The sequence below is a fragment of the Tachypleus tridentatus genome, chromosome 13 (assembly GCF_004210375.1).
Source record: "Tachypleus tridentatus isolate NWPU-2018 chromosome 13, ASM421037v1, whole genome shotgun sequence".
NCBI lineage: Eukaryota > Metazoa > Arthropoda > Merostomata > Xiphosura > Limulidae > Tachypleus > Tachypleus tridentatus.
The window spans coordinates 139,179,261-139,200,983 of record NC_134837.1 but is presented as its reverse complement, the minus strand read 5'-3'; the positions used below and the strand labels follow the sequence as shown (position 1 = coordinate 139,200,983).

Sequence of the window (21,723 nt, the reverse complement as noted above, 5' to 3'; positions counted from 1 at the left end):
CCAAATCTTGGTTATTTTTTTGTTGATGTCGTGAAAATAGTGCATAAAGCAGTGTAATGTTTTGAAGTTTGGTGTATCTTGAGATTTATTGTTGTTGATCTAGGTGTGTGCATATAATATTTTTAATGGTTTTTGGAGGAAATTTGTTGATGTCGATGAATTGTTGTTTTAATTTGTTGATTTCATCATTAATGTTATCAGGTGAGCATAGTTTCATGGCTGTGTATATTTGGTTTCTTAATGTGTTTAGTTTTCGTTTTGTTTCATGTGCTGAGTTCCATGGAATGTATCGTCCAGTATAGGTGATTTTTCTATGGATTTCTATTTTGAGTTTTATATCAGTTCTTGTGATCTTGATGTTGAGAAATGCAATTTTTTTTTCCTGTTCATGGGTGAACTTAATATTGGGATGTATAGAATTTGTTTGTTTTGAATTTTGTGCAAAGCTACACAAGGGCCATCTGTGCTAGCCATCCCTAATTTAGCAGTGTAAGACTAGAGGGAAGGCAGCTAGTCATCATCATCCATTGCTAACTCTTGGGCTACTCTTTTAACAATGAATAGTGGGATTGATTGTCACATTATAATGCCCCATGGCTGAAAGGGCGAGCATCTTTGGTGTGATGGGAATTCAAACCCACCACCCTCGGATTACGAGGTTGGAAAAACTAAGTGTTTGTTCTCTAGATGTGAATCCAGCAATTCTATTGTCAACATATCTGTTCCAGTATAGTGGTGGTTGTAAGGCTGAATTGATCACTTGAGATTCAATCTGTGTCATAAAAATGTTGGCTAGAACTGGTGTCATGGGATTCCCCATACTTAGGCCTTTTATTTGTAAGTAGATTTGGTCATTATATTTGTCATATCTTAATGGTTGGTTACTTATGCTCTATAAATTTTTCACTATTAAATAGACCATTTGCTAATTATTACTTCTAACTCACATATGGGATCACATATTTCACTTTCAAAGGAAAGAGCAAATAGTTTCATATAAATTGTAATACAAAAATAGAATTTTAATATTTGCACTTGAAAGTGCATTTTTAAACAAACAGTAAGCAAAATAAAAATAGCCATTAAACATTGGAGAAGATCAATTTGAAAAAAACATTTTATCATCTAAAGTGCTATTACTAAGCATCATAATTGATAAACTTTAGTCAGAACTATATTCACCTAATTTAGTTCAATATATCTCTGATAAATACAACTATAGTGATTACTTTAAAAAGTTAACATTTTCTACCAATGAAAATATATTTCCGATAGATACTTACCTCCCTTCACATAATAAATTTCCTTAATTTGTGTTGCCTTCTTTTTGAGCACTTTTGCTCATCACTAGCCTTTGAGCCCCTATCCAACTTCACATGATTATACATGATACAGCTGCATTGTTGCATGCAAAGAAGCATGCAACAAGCCTCCACCAATAAAAGAGCAACATCTCCTCATAGCATTGCTGACTCCCTTAATACTGTAAAGCATAATTACTTTGAGGTAAGGGAAGAAAAGATGTGAAGTGTTATATAAAGCAAATATGTATCAGAAACACATTTTTGTGTCTGAAAAATGATAACTTTTGATATGCCTTACACCCAGTTATGTGATAACTAGAGTTCTACACTGAAATGGTGGAGGAATAATGAAAAAATTTACCTAGATGATCTCCCTTCAGAAGGTGTTCAAAGAGAACCTATGACAAATATCCATTCAAAAAAACATTATACATCATTCAACAGATGAAAACTTTGGACTTCTATAAATTACAGATAATATGTAATTAAATGTAATACAGAACTATTAATAAATACCAAAAGAGAGAATATAACATGTGGGTGTGGCAAGAGGGGTCTAATTCTGTATTTGATAATTCTATAACCAAACAAAATTAAAGGCTATAAAAATTATGATCTGTAAGATTCATCTGGCAATCACAAGCATTTTATATACATACATCGTACATTGTTAATTACGGATTATCTTCAAATCATACTCTTGTAATGATAAGCTCCAATTTAACAACCTTCCATTTTTGCCCTTCATTTGGTTCAAAAACCTGAATAGTTTGTGATCGTTGTAAATGTTAACAGGTTGTTGGAATGCAAGAACATATACACTGAAATGCTCTAAAGTGAACACTAAAACCAGTTTTTCTTTCTTCACAGCTGAATAGTTATTTTAATGACAATTACACTTAGAAAAATAGCAAACAGGATGTTCAATATCTTTGCCGTGCAACTGTAACAAACCAGTACAAACATCACCAGTATCAATATCTTACAAAAAAGGCTTATCAAAGTCAAGTGTCATCAATAGAGAACATGTTCACAATAAAGATTTAATCTTTTCAACAGCAGAAAGACATACTTTGGACCATTGATTTTTCTTCAGTAGGTTTGTTAATGGTACAGTGATGCCAATAAAACTTTAAAAACCTTCTTGTAATAAACAGCCATTCTCAAAAAACTCATCAAATTTTGATTGTTTGTAGGAATTGGATAATTCACAATGCAATCAACTTTGACTCGACTTGGAAAAACTTGACTGTGACCTACCACATGACCTAAGTAAAAAACTTTGGCTTTATAAAAGACACTTTTTGTCAAATTTACAGAGAGATTGGCTTTCTTAAGTTTCTCAACAGCACCAAGTAATACATACAAGTGTTCTTCCTAGGTGTTATTGTAAATTACAATGTCATTAACATAAATTCCAACATTGACTGATTGTTGAGACATTGATTCATCATTCACTGAAAAGTTCCCTGAGAATTTTTCATCCTGAATGGCATTATACTGTATTGGCATAATCTATCAGAAGTAGCAAAAGCAGAGATTTTTTTTGCTCAGTCAGTTAGAGGAACAACCCAGTATCCTTTCAGTAGGTCACATTTTGTGATATATCATACTTTTCCTATTTTATCAATACAATCATCCATTCTTGGAATGGGATAAGAATATATCTTTGTCAAAGCATTTACTTTGTGAAAGTCTGTACAGCATCTAACCGAACCATCATTTAGGAACCTGTGCATAAGGTGAAGACCAAAAACTTTTACTGGGTTCTATATGCCATTCTCCAGCATATAGAATATTTCTTTAAGAATTTTATCAGTTTTAATTGGATTCACACATGAGAAGGATGTTGTTTCACAGGAGAAGCATCATCTATAATAACATCATGAGTAGCAATGTTTGGTTTATTAGGAACATTTGGTTGGTTGGTTGGTTGGTTGATTGATTTGGTGTTTTATGGCACAAAGCAGCTAGTCTATCAGCACCAAACATCTGGTAAAAAAGTTAAAATTAAAGTGAATTTAGTAAAATTCATAAAAAAATTAAGGTAAAACAAAACAAAGTTTAAAAAAACATAAATAGTATGAAACCAATGTTTACATCTAGTCTACAGTGTTAAGAGAAAAACTACAGTGATATAAGTTGTAAAGGACTTTCTGTACTATAATTGTAATTATCATGACTCATCAGGAAGACTAACAGGTAAATAAAAAAACCACTGTCAGTCACCTGAAGTTGGTTTTTCCCAGTCCTGGTTCTGAGTTAATTGACATTATGGCCATTTTCAAAAAGTAAAGTAATAAAAGTTTTAAAAGACTAATAGCAAAATTTTAATAGTAACTCACCAGAATGACTAATGGGTAGTTTAAACAGCACCATTAGTGTCACCATTGCCAATAACACTGTCTAATGTTATAGATAAACCTTGGGACAGAACATATTCGAAATGGAGCCACCGTTGAGAGTCATAACGATGGCAAGAAAGTAAAATGTGGCTTATTGTGACCTGAGTTTCACATAGACTACACACTGGTGCATCAGTTCCAGATAAAAGAAAATGATGAGTTAAAAAACTGTGACCAATGTGTACTCTAGTTAGAACAACTTCTTTACGATCCATATGGAAGAAAGACAGCCAAAGTCTAATATAGGGTTTAATTTGGAAATACTTGTTTTTACGTTGCTCAATCCAAGTTGACTGCCAGCTGGCATGGATCCGAGGCTTGAATACAGGACCATAGTCGATGTACGAAATAGACACAGTGGTGATAGTGCCAGAACAGACAGATTTAGCTGTGGTGTTGGCAAGCTCGTTCCTGAGAATACCAATGTGGCCTAGTATCCAGAAAACTTGGACAGAAGTAGATGTTAAAGAGAAATGGGTCAGTCGGTTTTGAATATCAGTGAGAACATGGTGTGAACTAACATAAAGCAATTCCAGGATCAGTAAGAAACTAAGCAAGTCAGTATAAATAGTAAAGTTTGAGTATTGCTTAGCTTCTATGTGATCCAGGGTAACTGAAATGGTGTACAGTTCAGCAGTGAACACAGAAGTTATAGAGAGGATTCTGCATGCAACCAACAAACCACAGCAGAGCCCACACAGTCATCTGATTTTGAACGATCTGTATAAATAGGAATGTAAGGATGGTTCAAAAGATGTTCAGCAAATAACAGACAGTATTTTCAATCAACAGTGTCTGCTTTTCACAGATGACTTAAAGATAGGTCACAATTGAGGACTGTAAGAAGCCATGGTGGGATGGGCTGACCAGTGGATACAGCAATGTTATCCAAGGACAAACCCAATTCATCCAAATGCACCTGAATACGAAGGCCAAAAGGAGCAATGGCAGATTCTCTGTTCTGAAAAGGTATAGCCTACCGAGGAAGGAAAACACAACCACAGGTGGGATGCTCTGGTAAGAAACAAAGTTTTGAAGTATATAGTAAAGACAGTTGCAAACGGCAGAGGTGCAAATAAGGTTCATGAGACCCTATGTATAAGCTCTGAACTGGGGAAGTGTGCAAAGCCCCAGTGCATAGCCAAAATCCTTAATTGTGAATGGGGTCTAACATCTTTAAGGATGAGGTCCTGGCAGAGCCATAAACCAGTGATTCATAGTCAAGTTTTGATCAAATAAGAGCATGATATGTCTTGAGCATAGAACATCAATCTGCTCTCCAAGTGGTGGAAGAGAGGGCAGAGAGGATGTTCAGTGCTCTTGTACATTTGACCTGTAACTACTTGTTGTGTGGTATAAAGGTCAGCTTACAGTCAAAGATAAGTCTCAAAAACTTTGTGTCAGGGACCACAGGCAGCACAACTTCACCGATACGGAGTTCAGGATCAGAGTGAATACCTTGTTGGTGGCAAAAGTGCATGCAAATGGTTTTAGAGAGAGAGAAGTTAAAGCTGTTTGCTGTGATTTACTTTAGTAAACAACTGAGGGCAGTCTGTAGCTGCAACTCAATATACCCCATGTTTGATGACTGACATGAGATGTGAAAGTCATTGACAAAGAGCCTGTTTGCAACAGTAAGAGGGAGTTGTTCAGTGATGGCATTAATCTTTATACCGAAAAGTTTGGCACTCAAAACACAGCCCTGAGAGACTCCAATTTCCTGTAGAAAAGAACGGGAAAGTGTCGAACCCACATGAACTTGGAATCTCCTGTCCATTAAACAAATTTAAATGAAAATAGGCAAATGGCCACGTAACCCATATACATGGAGGTCTCGCAAAATTCCATACCTCTATGTTGTATCATAAGCCTTCTAAATGTCAAAGAATATTGATACAAGATGTTGTTGTTTGAGGAAGGCTTCTCTGATTGACGTTTCAAGTCAAATCAGGTGGTCCATGTTAAAGCGGTGTTGTCGGGACACACACTGGGCTGGCAAAAGGAGGTTGTTTGATTCAATGAACCCCACAAGACAAGCATTAACTATCCTCTCCAAGGTCTTACAGAGACAGCTCGTCAAAGCAATTGAACAGTAATTTGAAGGAATCTTCCCAGGCTTAGAGAAAGGTGGGCCAACAGCCTGGCACCAAGCATCAGAAAAAAATATTCTCCTGCCAGATCCAGTTAAAAACAATCAGAAGAATAGCAAGAAAAGCAGGAGATAGATGGTGCAGCATTTCATAGTGTACGTCATCAGGTCCAACCTACTGTCAGACCGATGAAGGACCAATTTGAGTTCAACCAGTGTAAAGGGACAATTACAGTCATAGAGACAATCAGCTCAAAAGGAAAGAGGTGATCTCTCTGCCCGAGTCTTGATCGCCAAGAAGGTGGAGGAAGAGGCAGAAGTGCTAAATACCTGACAAAAAGTTTTCACCTAGAGTATCAGCAATGGTCTGGGTATCAGCTACTTCTTGGCCATCAGAGAGCAACATCAAGAGGAAGACAGAATTATATTGCCCACTGACCTTTCGAATCTTGTTCCATATGACTTTGGGACTGGTGGTGGAAGATATATTGTTTGTGAACTTAATCCAAGATTCCTTCTGGCTTTGACATCTAACCCACTGAGCATGGGTCTGCTGGAAAGCGATGTGGTGCGAAAGTATGGGATACCTACAAAAAGTATGCCAAGGCCTGTTTAAGACCCTTCCATGCCATATGGCAGGCAGGATTCCACCACAGACGAGGATATTGTAGAAAATGTGTTGAGGTTTTAGGAATACATTTAGCAGCTAATTGTATAATACAGTTAGTCACTACTGCTACACAACCATTTATTGATGGCTTACAGATGAAGGCAGAATCAAAATCTGATAGAGCAGTGAAAGAGGGCTAGTTTGCTTGATCCAACTTCCACCGGAGCATGTGGGTCGGGTGGCATCGACCACAGCCAGTCTCTCTCAAAATTATAGGAAAGTGTTCACTGCTTTATGGATTATTTTTAGCCCTCCATGAAAAATGGGAGAATAGAAAAAAGGAGTAAACTGAGAGATCAATAGCAGTAAAGGATCAATAATAAAAAGAATATTTAAGTGCCCACTGACCCTACTCATCATGGAGCCCTATTAGGGAGTGAACTACAATGCCACAGAAGGACACTGCAGCAATGCCAAGGTTTCATGAGCACTATACCCAAATGCCAGAGTCAGATACAATGTCCACAATACCTGCTGAGAACATTCAACACTGGTACTTGGTTGACATTAGTCCAAGCGGACCAGCTGATTGATCTAAGGGGAACACTCCAAGACCACCCATCTACAGGAATTCAAGGCTAAAGTGGTGTGTTAGGGTTGGACCCCTCAACCATCACGATCCTCTCCTCCCCCTTCATGAGTCACCAAGCACAGGAAACACGTGGGTGGATGTTTAGACCCCAGAGGAGGTAAACTGAAAGAACAGAACCTTCCCTGCAAGGTCCCTTCACCATGTATAGGAATCCAACAGAGGGGGGAATGTTTGAAAATATACATTCATATTCAATCAGTAAACTAGCAAATTGATTTTTCTATTCAGAGGCAAGTGATTGAAAAGTCAAGATTAGCCAGACTGTCAGAATTACTCAGCTTGTGTTGTATCCATTTCCAGTATTTACAAAACAACTGTCATCAGAATCAGAAGAACTTTAAATGACTAATATCTTCTCAAATGATGCTCAGATATGATGAGGGTTTAACATATTGACATGATACAACTAGTTTGCCTTTCAATGATTATTTGTTTTGACAACAATCCTTATGACTCACTTTCTGAAAAATTGCATATGGACCATTGAGTGTATGTCCGATAGTGGGTAACAATACTAAAACCATGTCACCAGGATGGAATTTACTCTCTTCTGCCTTGCAGTCATAAATATATTTAATTTTAACTTCAGATTTACTTGAGCCAATTCATATGCATGTAAAATCCTAGACAAAAATTTAAATCCATAATCCAATAAATAAATTTATTTCAGGTCATCCTATAACCATTGTTTCTTCAACATCTTCAAACGATTATGCACTGAGAGACCAAACACCAACTCAAATGGGTTCTATCCTAAAGACTCCTGAACAGACTCACAAACATTAAACAATAATAAGTTGAATCCTTTATTTCAATCTTTTTCATTGTCAAGACAGTAAATATGAATCAAATTTTAAAGATGGAGTTGAATTTCTCATTTTATGGGTGTGTGAATCAAAGAGACTGTCATCAATATCAGAAGAGCACTTAACAGCTAAAATGTTTTCAGATGTATCATAAATATAACAAGGTTTCAATATAAAGCTAGATAACTTTTTGATGATCAGATATTTTTACAACATTGTCTGTCTCACTGACTTTTTGAACAATCTCATAGAGACCATGGTACTTAGTTCTGAGTGAATGTATCATAGTAGGTAACAATACTTTGTAATCAGGATGGAATTTGTGCTCTTCAGCCTTAGGGTCAAAAATATTTTTCATTCTAGCATGGGATGATTTTACATTTTTTCAAGCCAATTTACAAGCACCTAACAGTCAGGATCAAAAATTGGTAACATATTCAAGTAAGTACATTTCTTTTAGGTCATCTTCAAACCATTGTTTCTTCAGCAATTTCAAAGGGCCAAGTACCGAATGATCAAAGACCAATTTAAATGGGCTAAACCCTAATGACTCCTGAAATTACTCACAAACAGCAAATAATAATAAATAAACTCCTTCATCCCAATCCTTGTCATTATTGAGACAGCAAGTCTGCATCGTGTTTTTTCAATGTAGAATGAAATCTCTCAAGAACACCATGAGATACAGGATGATATTCACTAGATTTAATCTCTTTAACACCAAGCTGGTAAATAACCTGTTGAAACAACCCATACATAAAATCTGATCTCTGATCAGACCAAATTTTTTTTGGCAAGGCAACAAAAGTAAAGAAATTAATAAAAGCCTTAGAAATATTTTTTGGCTGAAATGTTTCTTAAGGGGATAGCTTCATGGAATCAAGTGAAAGTGCACATGACAGTAAACAAATACTGGTTCCCTGATTTTTTTTTTAAAAAAGGTAAGGCCCAACACAGTCAATAATCACACAACTGAAGAGTTATTCAAAAGCTGTGATAGGTTTCAAAAGAGCAACAGGAATTTTCTGGTTAGGTTTTCCAACTAATTAAGAGATATGAGTTTTTCTAAAACTGAGAATCATCTTGCCTAATTTTTGGTCAAAAGAAATGTCTCATAATTCTGTCATATGTCTCGTTTGCACCTGGTGACCTTCCTTGGGAAGTTCATGGGCAACTTTCAACATTTGAGAATGATATGCTTTAGGAACAATAATTTGAGAAACTACAGCCCAGTCCTATGAAGCTGGTACATTTGATGGTCACCATTTTCTTTTGAATAAGTAAATGTTTGGAACTTTCTCCAGTTTATTCTTTAGGAGTGCATGTTTAAATGGTGATGAGATCTTCAGATCCTTTTCTTGCTCAGTGATCAGTTTACTTTTAACAAACAGAACTTTGCCAGGTGAACCAGATCCCTCATGTTATCATTGTCACTCACTGATGAATTACAAGTTGGACAAATATTCACAAAATCCCCATCAGATCCAAAAAACATCTGAGACAAATCTATAATGTTGTCCTCTGAACACATGTCTATCAATTATTTTTAGCTTAATTTTTTTAGCCTGAGCTCAAGTCACAGCACAAGGAAAACACACCTGGATCCTCCTCAACATCATTATCCTTAAATGAAACAGTGATTGGCTTGCTCACCATTTTGGGTTCTGCAACCATTATTTCCCCAGCACATAATTGACATAAAACTGGATATTAAATAAACATTATAAAAAGGAACATGAACAAAGCCACCCTCAAAACCTTGTGTAATAATAAACTCACCAGTGGCAGAACACAAACCTGAAGGCAGTATACCTTCTAACTACATCAACCTATTTATCAGTGGCCAAATCAACACTGTGTGATCTGTTGAAACTACATCTGCACATGGACACAAATGTACTGAGTGTTACCTCCTTTAATTTTTCAAACACCAATAATCAGACATAACATGACCTTAGGTTTGTTTGTTTTTTTACAAAAGTAGCAGACAGGCCTTGGTGAATTTGATGAAGTTTAATCCCATATATAACTAGGTTTCAAACTGGAGGAGCTGGATTTTTTAGAAGAATCCTTCACTTTAGGAAGTTGCACAGATAAAGTTTTTTGCTGAGATAGTGGAATTTCTTTTTATGAAAAGTGGCTTTATGTACTAAAGTGTAATTATCAGAAAGAGCCACTTCTTCCTGTAATATTTCAACTTTCTTTTCATCCAAGCAAGTTTTGAAATCATTATTTGTACAGAGTTTAAATTCCTTAATTAGATATAATTGTCTTATTTTGTCAAAACTGCTTCCAATATGCATAGAATTACACCATCAATCAAAATAAACCTCTTTTTCATAGGCAAATTCCATGTATGTTTGGCTATCTTGCTTGTGATAACCTGAAAATTTTTGGCAATAAACTGCCAGTACTAACTTGTATGCTTTGAGAATTAACCTTATCACAATCTCTACAATCTTTAAGACAGGAAGCAGCATATGCTTCTCGTGTCTTATCAGTTAAAATGCTTTGTAATAATAATGACCATTTTTCAGTGGGCCACTCCATGGTTTGGGCAACTTTTTCAAATGTTGAAAATATTTATTAACTTTATTTACATGGTACTTTAACATACTGATTAAGTTCAAATTTGTCATTTTGTCTTGGTTGATTGGAGTTGAGTCTAATATCCATTTCTTTTAGCCTAATTTCTTATCAGAATCGATACAGGCTTGTTCAAGCTCTATTTGTTCAAGTTTTAGCTGGATTTCTAACTTATCTTTATCACTCAACTCTGATTGGTTAGTGAAGACACTAGAGTATTCCCCAAAAGTTTTCTCAGAGAATAAATCGTCATAGACTAGTGTTTCAATAATACACTTCTTTAGTTCACTTTTTCTCATTAATTTCTTAATTTATATTTTTAAAACTTTGGCAATTTCAAACAATTCACTTTTGTTATATCTTTCTAGTTGTTTGAGGGAGGGTTATTCAAGAGAACCTTGATAACACTGCACAACAAAGTTTTTTGGTTCTTGAACATTGTTGGGTGTTCCTTATAGATTTTTGGCTGCTGATCATGAAAATCACATCCAAATTTGCCCATCATGTACCGTTTCATCAAAATCTTCAGTTTCACCGGGACATTGCTACAATGGAAAATTGACATCAAGGCAACTGGAATCTGTCAATGCTTACTGACTACTGTTGGACACTGTAACATGATGCACCAGGTATTGAATACAAATGAAAATAAGGAGCAAAACACTTTTAATTATGTTGAACTTAACAGCATATTAGAAACATAAACTCAAATATGTTATTGCCGGTAAACAGTTAACTGTCTATTTCTCAGAGTTCCTACGTGATGAAGCAAAACCAAAACTATATTTGTGCATAACCACCAGGAACCTGTCACAATCAGCAAAAACTTTTCAGGAAGCAAAACTTTTTAAAAAAATTGTTGTGCAGTGTAATCAGGCATGATCAAATTTGTTAGTGCTGATAAATATAAATTTGAATTGTGATTTTAATTTAGATGAAATTTTGTTTCTGATTCAGATCTTGGACAAAAGCCCCCAAATTAGTATCTTACATAGTACAATTTATTTCAGATGCATCTCTGATTTATGATTTCAAATAAGCAGAAATTTTAATCTTAATTTAAAAGTTAATTGAACATCAGTATATATCAAATTTATGACATTTGCTGACAAGATTAATAAACAAAAATTTTCTTTCTTAGCACAAATATAAAAACAACAATAGAATTTATAATAATGGTCATTAAAAATAATAAGTTATATACAAAAATTTTACAAACAATATTAAGTGTTCAATCTGATCTCGCACTGAATATTTTATTGATGGTTCATGGAGGGCAGGTTTATTCTATATATGATACACAGGTACACTTCCCTTGATTGCTAGCTAGCTCTATTCTTGACAGGCCTTACATGGTTATATAATGCCCTTGTAGAAGCATTAATATCCAGAATTAATTCACTGAAGTTAAATGGTATGTAATGTTTGAAATCTACACATATTCCTAGTCATACCTCTGTAGTTTTCCAATTAATAAGTGTTTATCACAATTATAGCTTCTCAGGTTTATAGTGTACTGACTGCAGCAGACCAACAATATCAAACTGTTTCTTTGTGTGTTGTCATTAGGAGAGATTCTCAAAAATTCAGTTTGCAATAATACTGGTAATCACTAGTATTTTAAATACATTGTATATTGTTGATTCTCATGCTTGAGAATCCTCTATAAATTTAGAGAACAGGCAGAACTTTTGCAGTATACATTTAACAATATATGTTAAATGCATTTCTAAATATATATTAAACTAAAACAAATACATATGTTAGAATAAATATATAATATTAAATCCATTACAGTATACAAATAAAAACTGGACCAACTGTGAGTAAACACATCTACAGGAAGAACTGCATGATGCATAACAGAGAATCAATTAGGACAGAAGTGTGGCAAAAACATCCAGCTGTAAGGATAGTCACTAGAACACCTGAGAAGCAAGAGGCCATTCTGTCAGAAGAATTTTGTCAAGGTGAAAAAAAACGATTCAGAGTACCAGGGATGTGATAGGCAGTAAGTCAAACTTGTCAAGATTAGGCCTAGAAAAGGGGATTAAGTGTTTGAAAATAAAAAGAAGAAGACCAAGTGTCCCCTTGATTATTGATATGAGCAACAATATTTCAATTGTGTTAATGTAACTTACAAAACATTTGTAAACCACTGGAAGAAAATTATCCAATGTCTGATAAACAGCCAGGAGCTCTAAGAAATTGATATATATATATATACACACACACACAATTTGATCATGAACCACTGACTGGCTATCTCTTAAGTATCCAACTAACACCCCTCCACCCTGTTATAGATAAATCAGTAAAAGAATGAAGATTCAGAGAAGAAGGAAGAGGAACACCAGCATAGGTGTTATCTCTGTCAAGCTACCAAGGAATGTCAATCTGTAGGGACAAAAGACAATTAATGGAGAAATCCAGGAGATCCTGAGTGAGGTTCTAGTGATCATAAAACACCCACTGAAGATTATGCATGTGTTCACAATCCTAAGAAATGAGAGATTCTATAGAAGCCCAAGCTCCCAAAAGAGAAGTCATGGCTTTGGCTACCAAGGACTCTGTCTCACAAACAAAGAAGAGAAGGCTGGACCCTTATGAGGAAAACACCTCCAACTGAATAAAACATTGAATAAGGGTGAGATGTGAATTCTCCAGTTTAACAAACCACCTAAAAAAACCAACTCCTGAAGAAGGAAATGGTTTTGAGAAGCTTACTGGGAAAGAGCCAAATAAAACCAGACATCCATATCGAACTGCAGTCCCAAATTGTGAATATGATGAGCAAAAGCTGTGACCACAACAGAAGATGTATGTAGCTGATGGCAGACTGAAACACAAATTCCATGAATAAACCAAAAATAATGTAGGGGAAATAGGAATGTGCAGGTAAGCAACAGAGATGCCAAACCTTAGTCCTCAAAGACCTTGAGTGGATGGCCAGTTAAGGTTGAGGAAAGACTTCAGGGTGTAAAAAGGGAGGTTGAGGCTCAAAAGATTGATTACATGATGCTAATCCAAAGCCTTTTTGCAAAAGATCAAAAAATGTTTCTGAAAGATGCTGGCAAAAATTGGATTCCAAGAAGGAGGGAAAGTAATGAAAATTGGGAACAATGGAGAAGGAAAACAAAAATGAAGATTCAGTCTGTCAATTAGAAACTAAAGAATAACCACCTGCTGCAAAATGGTGCCAAAGATGGTCAAATCAAGACAACCATGTCTGACCCTAATGGGAAGTGAAAATACTGATATCTTAAAAGACAATGATGAGAGAACTGACAACTATAAGCTAAAACCTGCGGAGGTGATACTGGGAGACGAGATTCCAATTTCTTGCCAAAGGACAAGAAACAGAAAAAGAAGCATAAATCTGGGAAATTAGAGGGAAATGGAAAAATGGTAGCATGCTGCATCTACATGACATTCTAAAGAACCAGGGATATCTCCAAAAACAGAATGGAAAAGAAGCCTAACAAATGTCACATTGATGTTAAACAGGCAAATATATGTAAGAAGTGCATCACTGACTAAGAGGCCCAAACAACAAATGGCCCAAGTATGGAGTGAAAAAGCCAAAGAAGACAAATGCTGCAATGTGGATAAAAGATAATGTGTATCTCTCAAAATCCCCTCAAAGAGTGGTAGATAGTTTTAGTAAGTACAGGGTGTTTGGAAAGTCACTGTGCAGTTTTGTAATCATATTTTATTCAGTCTATTTCAAGCCAGCAACTGATAGTGGTGTTTAGAAACAAAATAAGAAAGATCCAGGCCTGTATTGATGCCAACAGGGGTCACTTTCAACATTGTTTATAATTGTCATTCATATTTACCTCCTGTATTCTATACTGAAACATGTCTGTTAATAAATATACAAGTGCACAGTGACTTTCCAAACACACTGTATAAACAGATAACAGATAATGTATGAAAGTATTAAGGGTGAAGAGAGAAAGAATTGGGCTGGATAAAAATGAAGGGAAGAAAATGGATCAAAAGCCACTGCCTGAGTAAGTGATTTCAAAGTCTGAAAGTCAAGCAAAGGAAACTCAGACCTATGGTAAGCCCTTTTTGGGCTTGGGAGACATGAAACCAAAACCACTGCCAAGCTAGCTAGTTAGTTAAAAACACTGGCATCAAAAAATGGGTACTTGACACTAAAGCTATTAGAACATCTGTGCAAGTGATTGCCAAACTGAGAAGTGATGGTTGTGTTCCACAATATAAAGGGTCTGTTGCACTCCTATTGGTGGAGGGTTGTTGAATGTTTATTACAATGCAGCTATAACATGTGTAATCACATGACGTTAGATAGGAGTTTCAATGCTAGCGGCAAGAAAAATTGCACATATAGGGCAGCACAAATTGGATAAAGCTATTTATATAGAAATAAGGTATTGTATCAGAAATAAATTATCCATTAGCTCAAACTTAGTAAAGTAGTGTCTCCTCAAAAATATTAATAAAGAAATATTAAACGATGCAAATAAATTTCAATAATTTAAAACCTTTCTTGTGGTAACATAGAGAAATAAAAAGATTTTTCTATACAATGAAAAATAAAGGTACAGAAGGATTTCTAGAGATACGTTTTTATAATGTCTATGTAAAACAGTTATCTGATGTTATGTTGACTTCATTCAAACTTGTTGAGAAGCCATATAAGCTGACTGTATCTGAATTTTAATATTCTGCCAAGTTTGTTAATTAAATTTGTCAGGAAGTCTTTTTGTTGATTATATCAGAATTCTGATGTCCTACTACTATAATGCACCATTTTTAGCTCCTCAGCAAAATTTTAGTCAGAAAATTCTATTATCACCTACCATATTTGAAATTTTGCTAAAGATGCAGTTTGTTAAATACAAAACATAGTATTTTTGAAACTAAAATTGATCTGTCTTACAAATATATAATGTATATTATGAGAAAAGACCACACATTCCTAATCCATATATGACATTTTTATAGGCAGCTAAATAGACCCTTGTGTATATGCTTTCATCATATGTATATTTTTAGTATGTTGCAGATTGCATGTGATATAAAGATGACCAGGATTTACTTATTGTTACAATTTGAGTGCATACAGATTCTAGAGAAAAGGAATAAATAAATTTTGATTTAATAATGTACTTCCTATAACACTATATTAACCTTACCTCTGATCTAGTAAAAACAACGTTTCTTTACGTCTTTTGTTCCAACGTTGAAAGCCAGATATACTAAAATCCCATCGCTGATGCAAGAACGACAATAAGTCAATACCAATTCCTTTTTTAGGTGTAAAAAGACTAAAAACTGACATTAAATTTTCATCTGGTTTTCGTGGAAATTGAGGACTGTTTTCACTGAAGAGACGAAAATAACCTATAGTTGTATATCCTGTCATACAAAGCGGTACCTGCTAAGGAAAACACAAATTTGTATGTCTTAACAAAGTTCGATCAAAACTAGAACCTGGTAAATTTTGAATTAAGTTTGGTATAAAAACACAGAAAACTTTAAAAAAAAAGTGAATCATATCACTATTCTACTCCTTTAAGACTCAGTGAAATTATATGGTATACATTATTTTCTGTAACACTCCTGGAGATGAATCAATAGATCCATTAAATAAGCAAAATACCCATTACACTTCTTCACAAGTATCAGCAAATAAGACATATGGACAAAATAAGATTACTGGGTCTTGAGTCATATATCTTTCAAGAAAACAGAGGTAATTTTAAACTCCTCTTTCCAATCATCTTCAGAATACAGCACAAAGAAATCAGAGATCTCTATCACAGCAATATCAAGATAATTATAAAGAAATAATTTTTATCTTTTTTGTCAATAATAATTAAGATTTTAACCCAGTCCTGTAAGATGATCCTTCCATCATCTAGAAAGTTCTCTACACACATACCCATAAGTCAATATCAATTCTTAAAATAATGAGACTAAAACAGTACATAATATTCCAAATAAAACTTAACTATGGTTTGTATAGAGATATCAAAATTACCTCTTTTTATTTGTAATCCATGTTTATAATTACTTTCAAAAATTATATTAGCTTTACTACTAATAATAAACACTGTTTTGATGGTTTAAACGACTAATCCAAAACTACGTAATGATCTTCTTCTACAGTCAACCTACTAAATTGATTTCTCTATATTAAAAATGTGATCCAATTTATGAAACCACAAATGCATTACTTTCCACATAATATACTTAAGTCATTGAGTAATAATATACCTCAATATAACTATAAATACTATAGATTAAAGTGATCAGCAAACTTTACTTACAATATAGGCTAGGTTTTTAAAATTTTAATGTTTGTATTACTGGCTTTAAAGCATCATGAAAATTTGACTTGATGTCAGGAATTTGGTTGAAAGTTGAGGAAGTCATTTGAATAGTATAACATTGAGTTAGGTTACAATTAATCAAAGTTTTGTGAGATCCTTAATTACTGAGTTATTGACTAAATTTTGTTATTTAGTTGTTTGTTACTATTCAACAGCTCTGTTTTGTAAATACTGGATTTATATTACAGTGAAGTAACAGACAAAAGAAGCAGTTACCAAGTAAGTGAAACTGTTGTGTTAGCACTAACTACAAACTTAGTGAATCAGCAAACATCAGTTAAGCCAACTTATAGAACTTGAAGTTTAAGAAATAAAATGCTTTTATTATTACTAAGTAGAGTGGATTTTGCATTATTTATTTCACCAAATAATCTAAAAGAAAACATCAAGTTGTAGAAGTTGTTACAAAATTAATCTAATAATCATACAAGTGTCAAATGTGATAAATTTAAACAATGAGTACTGACAACTAATAATAAAGATCTAATTTGACTGGACATTATTAATAACAATCTTTTGCTTTCTCTGTTTTCAAGCATTAAGCCACATAAAATTCTATCTGTGACATATAAAGAACTTGGTAGTGATCCACAGTTTGTATTGCTATAAACCCTCAAGTTACTTTTGAGCCAGAAGTTATTTATTTTCTCTTAACTAATCACATTACAATACAATTAACTAACTTTTTCCTCAGCTCTCACCAAAGGGATTTTCTCAATTAATTTTCTGCATGGTCTTTCCTTAACTACATTAATAATATTGATAGAGGCATAGTTTGTTAATGTATATATTTTTTTGATAGCATTAACTATTAGGTTTTTGTAAGTGCTTCATCAAATGGTAGGTCAGGCAAAATTTTAATTACGAGTGCAGTGGTTATAATAAATTGGTCTTTATTTTTCTGATCATATATTTAATGTAGATGGGAACTAACTCAACAGAATGGCTGAAAGATTTTGACAAAGTAGTGAACAAGTCACACAAGCCATTGAGGCAAAATTCTGTTTTCAACAGTAAAGTTGTATTTACAGACACTGATTATAAGTTAAATAATTATCTCTTTATACAAATCACAAGTGTGGACTGTTGCATGGACTACTGTGCACAGTTTAGTCTTCTTATCTAAGAAAGGATATTGATTTACTAGAAAGAATCCAGAAGGCTGCAGCTTGACTGGTTCCAAAGACTGAAGATTTATCTTACACGAAAAAATTACATTCTTGGAAATTATTTTTCTGACAAAATATGGAAAGAAGGTTTACAAGACTATCATGGAATTAATACAATAAAGGTCTCTGATTTCTTTGTGCTACTTTCTGAAGATAATAAGACATGAGGACACAAGGTTTATGACTTAAAAAAAGAGAAAATGCTTTATTTAAGTTTCTTACATTTAAGACAATTTTATTTTTCTAATAGGCTAATGAAATTAGATGCCACTGGCAGTAGTACAGACCAGCACTTTACAGAAATTTAAGTCACTGGATTCCTGAATAATTTAGAGTGATTTTAAATTTCCACTCTTCTTAGTGGTAAGAATAAAAGGACAATCTTGAAGAGTTAAAGTTCCTTGTTGTCTTTATGTTAAATCTTGTCTCATGGCCTTGAAACTGTGGATGTAAACTTACAATATTTATCTCTGATTTTCACAAGTAAAATAGTTGGGCTTATCTGTAAAACTTGCAGGTTGGTGAAAAAATTGGAGTATCTTAAAAAAAGCAATAGATCCAATAAATAAAAAGGATATATTCTGTAGAGAATGGCAGCAGGGCTTAAACTTAAGCTTTTACATGAAAAAGAAAGAGCAGTTATTAATGATCTTCAAGAAGTTAGAAACAGTACTAATTAGGCTAGTAGTACTGCAGTCTTTAGTTTGTACAGATGTAGAATTAATGGTGGGAAGAAAAACAAATGAAATTGAGGGATGAAAATGAAAAACTTAAAGTAGGTTATATTTATAGATAATAATTATAACTGACAAAACAAGTAAAATAGTAAAGGGCGATAGCAGAGATGCAGTCCTTTTTGGACACATAGGAGATAATATCTAAGAAAATATTTGTCAGACGAGTTAATTTAATAACTGTTAAGTACAGAAAGTTGAAGCTATTTAAAGAGAAGGGCCATAATACAACTGTGAGGGTATACGGATAGGACTTAAATCTGGAGATGAAATTATAAGTAAGTCATTGAGGTCGAATGATAGGCTGAGGCTAATGTGTAAGGATGAGCAGACTATCTGGTTGAACTTGTGAAATTGGTTCAATGGGAAGAGAATGTTTTTGGATTGATGGTTTACATTTAAATATGATAGAGAAGCAGGCTTTTAGAAACTGTTCAGGATGACTTTCTTTACCATTGTGTCATGGAATCTACTGCAACAATACTACTTTAAGGATACTAACTTCTAATATAGAAGTAATGACATTTTGGTTACTAAGTTTTAAAAAGCAAATTTTGAAGAGATGAATGCAGAATTATCTGTTGTGAATTGAAAAAATTAATTAATTGGATATACAAGCAAAATTTGGGAAATTGTTTAAATACAGTTTTAAGTGTTCAAGATAGGCATGTGGGTGCAAGTAAAAAGCAAGGTTGACTCACAAAAGTATAAGGGATAAAATTACAAGAAGGTATAACAAATTAAAAAAGTGAAAACTAACTTTATGATGAAAAATGTAAAGTGATATAAAAAATTAAGAGGGTTTGTCTGAAAAGGAAATTAGGTTGACTAAAAGTATAAAAACTAATTTTAAGCATTTCTTTAAAATATGTTAATGGTACAATGTTTTGAGACAACACAGGACTTGCTGGTCCATCTCAGCTGTTCTATCCTCTAAACTAAATAAAAAGTTTTAAAAATCATAAAGTCAGCCCTTATCATTTATATGATTATCAAGCTTTTATTAAACTCATTCACATTTACTTCCTCTACAACTTTCAAAGGCAATTAATTCTACTTAAATATTTGTTAGTAAAAAGCAAAGAAAAAGAAAAATTTAAGAGTTCAGCTATTTCATAATCCTCAGATATTTGCCTTTCTTTATCATCCCACAAGGGTCTTACCCCATTCTAACATTTTATTCACCTTTTAAGTATTTAAAGAAATCCTTACTGTTAATTTTTATATTTTCAGCCAACCTTTTTGATGTTCTAATTTCTTGTTTCACCAACCTTTTTAGTATTTCAAAATCTTCTGAATCTCCTGTCAAACCAGCCAATTTAAATTTCTTAAATTTACAATGCTTTTATTTAATTTTATCTCTTAAATTCTATTTGAGCAAATCTGGATAAAGAAAACATTAAGATGGGAGTAATTAAGGCCTTTGAGTGATGATTGATCATTTTGAGCTATACCATGACCACAAAATTTTATAGAGTTAACAGTGTTTTCACCAAAGTTTATTTGTTGAGTACTATCAAACTGATTTCTACTAGCATATACCAATATCATATGCTAGTTCCTTTCTATATAGTTAAGACCCTGCATAAAAGTACCATGACAGTTATTTGAGATCTCAAATAAGACCAGTATATTTGTTCAAGTAGAACACTTATGATATACCCTTGGTATATGTGAATTCTAAAAAGTGATAAATATTCTCATTCTAGTTCATTCAATTGTCAACTGGGATCAGTGAAGAATTACCATAGTGTCATAATTTACATTCTCTAATGGCATAGAAGAACTATCCTCATAAAATGAAAAGAATGCCAAAATATTCTCTTGTCCTAACACTTTTGCACAATACTTTAAATCTCTTCATTTTGGTCATCAAAAGTAATGTGTTTTGCTAGTGGTGGGCCAAACAGAATTATAATTGATAGAATACTGAATAAAAGTCTAGATCATGTAATTTCATTGGAGAGGTCACTGGTTGTGCCTCACTTGAAATACTGTGTTTAGTGCCTTCCTTATCTTTGGAAAAATACTGAATCATCAGTAAGGGTTCAGACAACTAGAATGATACTTAGGATAGCATGCTGTCATACTTGAACAGGTTTTAAACCTCTGAAATTGTTTCATCTTAAAATGCAGTAAGTTAGAGAAGACCTGACTAAGGTATTTAACCTTTAAGATAGTTAAGTGAATTGATAGTAATGATGTGCCTTTTTTTTTCTTTGCTTGCACTTTTATGAGTGATAACTGTAAAGTATGAGAACGAAACTATAAATTTGGTCAGGGTAAGAGCAATCTACATCAAACAATGGGTATAATTAATTTATTTATCTTTTATTCGTGACACAAACAGCACTATTAGCTTTTAGAGTAGTTTGTCTCCAGACAGCTACTACTGTAAATTTAAGGAAAGAACTGACAAGTACTAAGTATATATTGGTCTATCTATTAGCATTATCTGATTCTGACTTAAACTTTTACGTTATCTGAAAGTTATCTGCATTATATTTTTTACTCAAGAAAATAGAGGTAAAATCAGGCTTACTTTAAGCAAAGAGTGCTTGTGTTCGATTAAATTAAAATGCTGTCTTAAAACTATCCTCAAAAATCTCGAATATAAATACATAGCACTGGTTTAATGATTATCAGAACAAAAGTCCACTTTCACCTTGATTTGTTGTGACGATTACTGCCATCTTTCGGAATTCAAATCACAAAAGGGGATTTTTGGTGATAATACAGGTATTCACCATCCAACATGGATGACTAAAGAACAATGTATATTTGTAATGTTTAGTTTATATTGGAATTAGTTTATGTTCTAATTATGATTCCTCATTCATATACAGAGAAATGACCACAACTCCCATTTAAAACAAATGACTTTAAACAAACATCGTAATTTATTCTACAGACGGCTGGTATGGGTATTAAAATTAAAACTTTAATTGTTTGTTTGTTTTTTGAATTTCGCGCAAAGCTACACGAGGACTATCTGCGCTA

General features: G+C 33.6%; 1 protein-coding gene across 5 annotated transcripts in view; it reads right to left on the bottom strand.

Moving 5' to 3' along the window:
- The window catches only part of LOC143236813 (distal membrane arm assembly component 2), a 40,460-nt gene extending 18,943 nt beyond the window's left edge, over positions 1 to 21,517 (bottom strand). For 2 of the 5 annotated variants that reach the window (XM_076475411.1, XM_076475410.1), the window contains exons 1-2: positions 21,266 to 21,404; positions 15,621 to 15,865 (exon numbers count right to left, since the gene is read on the bottom strand). In XM_076475411.1, the coding sequence (XP_076331526.1) occupies positions 15,621 to 15,865; positions 21,266 to 21,346 (326 nt within the window). In that variant the 5' untranslated portion in view covers positions 21,347 to 21,404. Of the gene's footprint in view, positions 1 to 15,620; positions 15,866 to 21,265 lie in introns of all 5 variants that reach the window. The other 3 variants (XM_076475409.1, XM_076475408.1, XM_076475407.1) reach the window with 3 other exon arrangements.
- Positions 21,518 to 21,723: the final 206 nt, after the last annotated feature.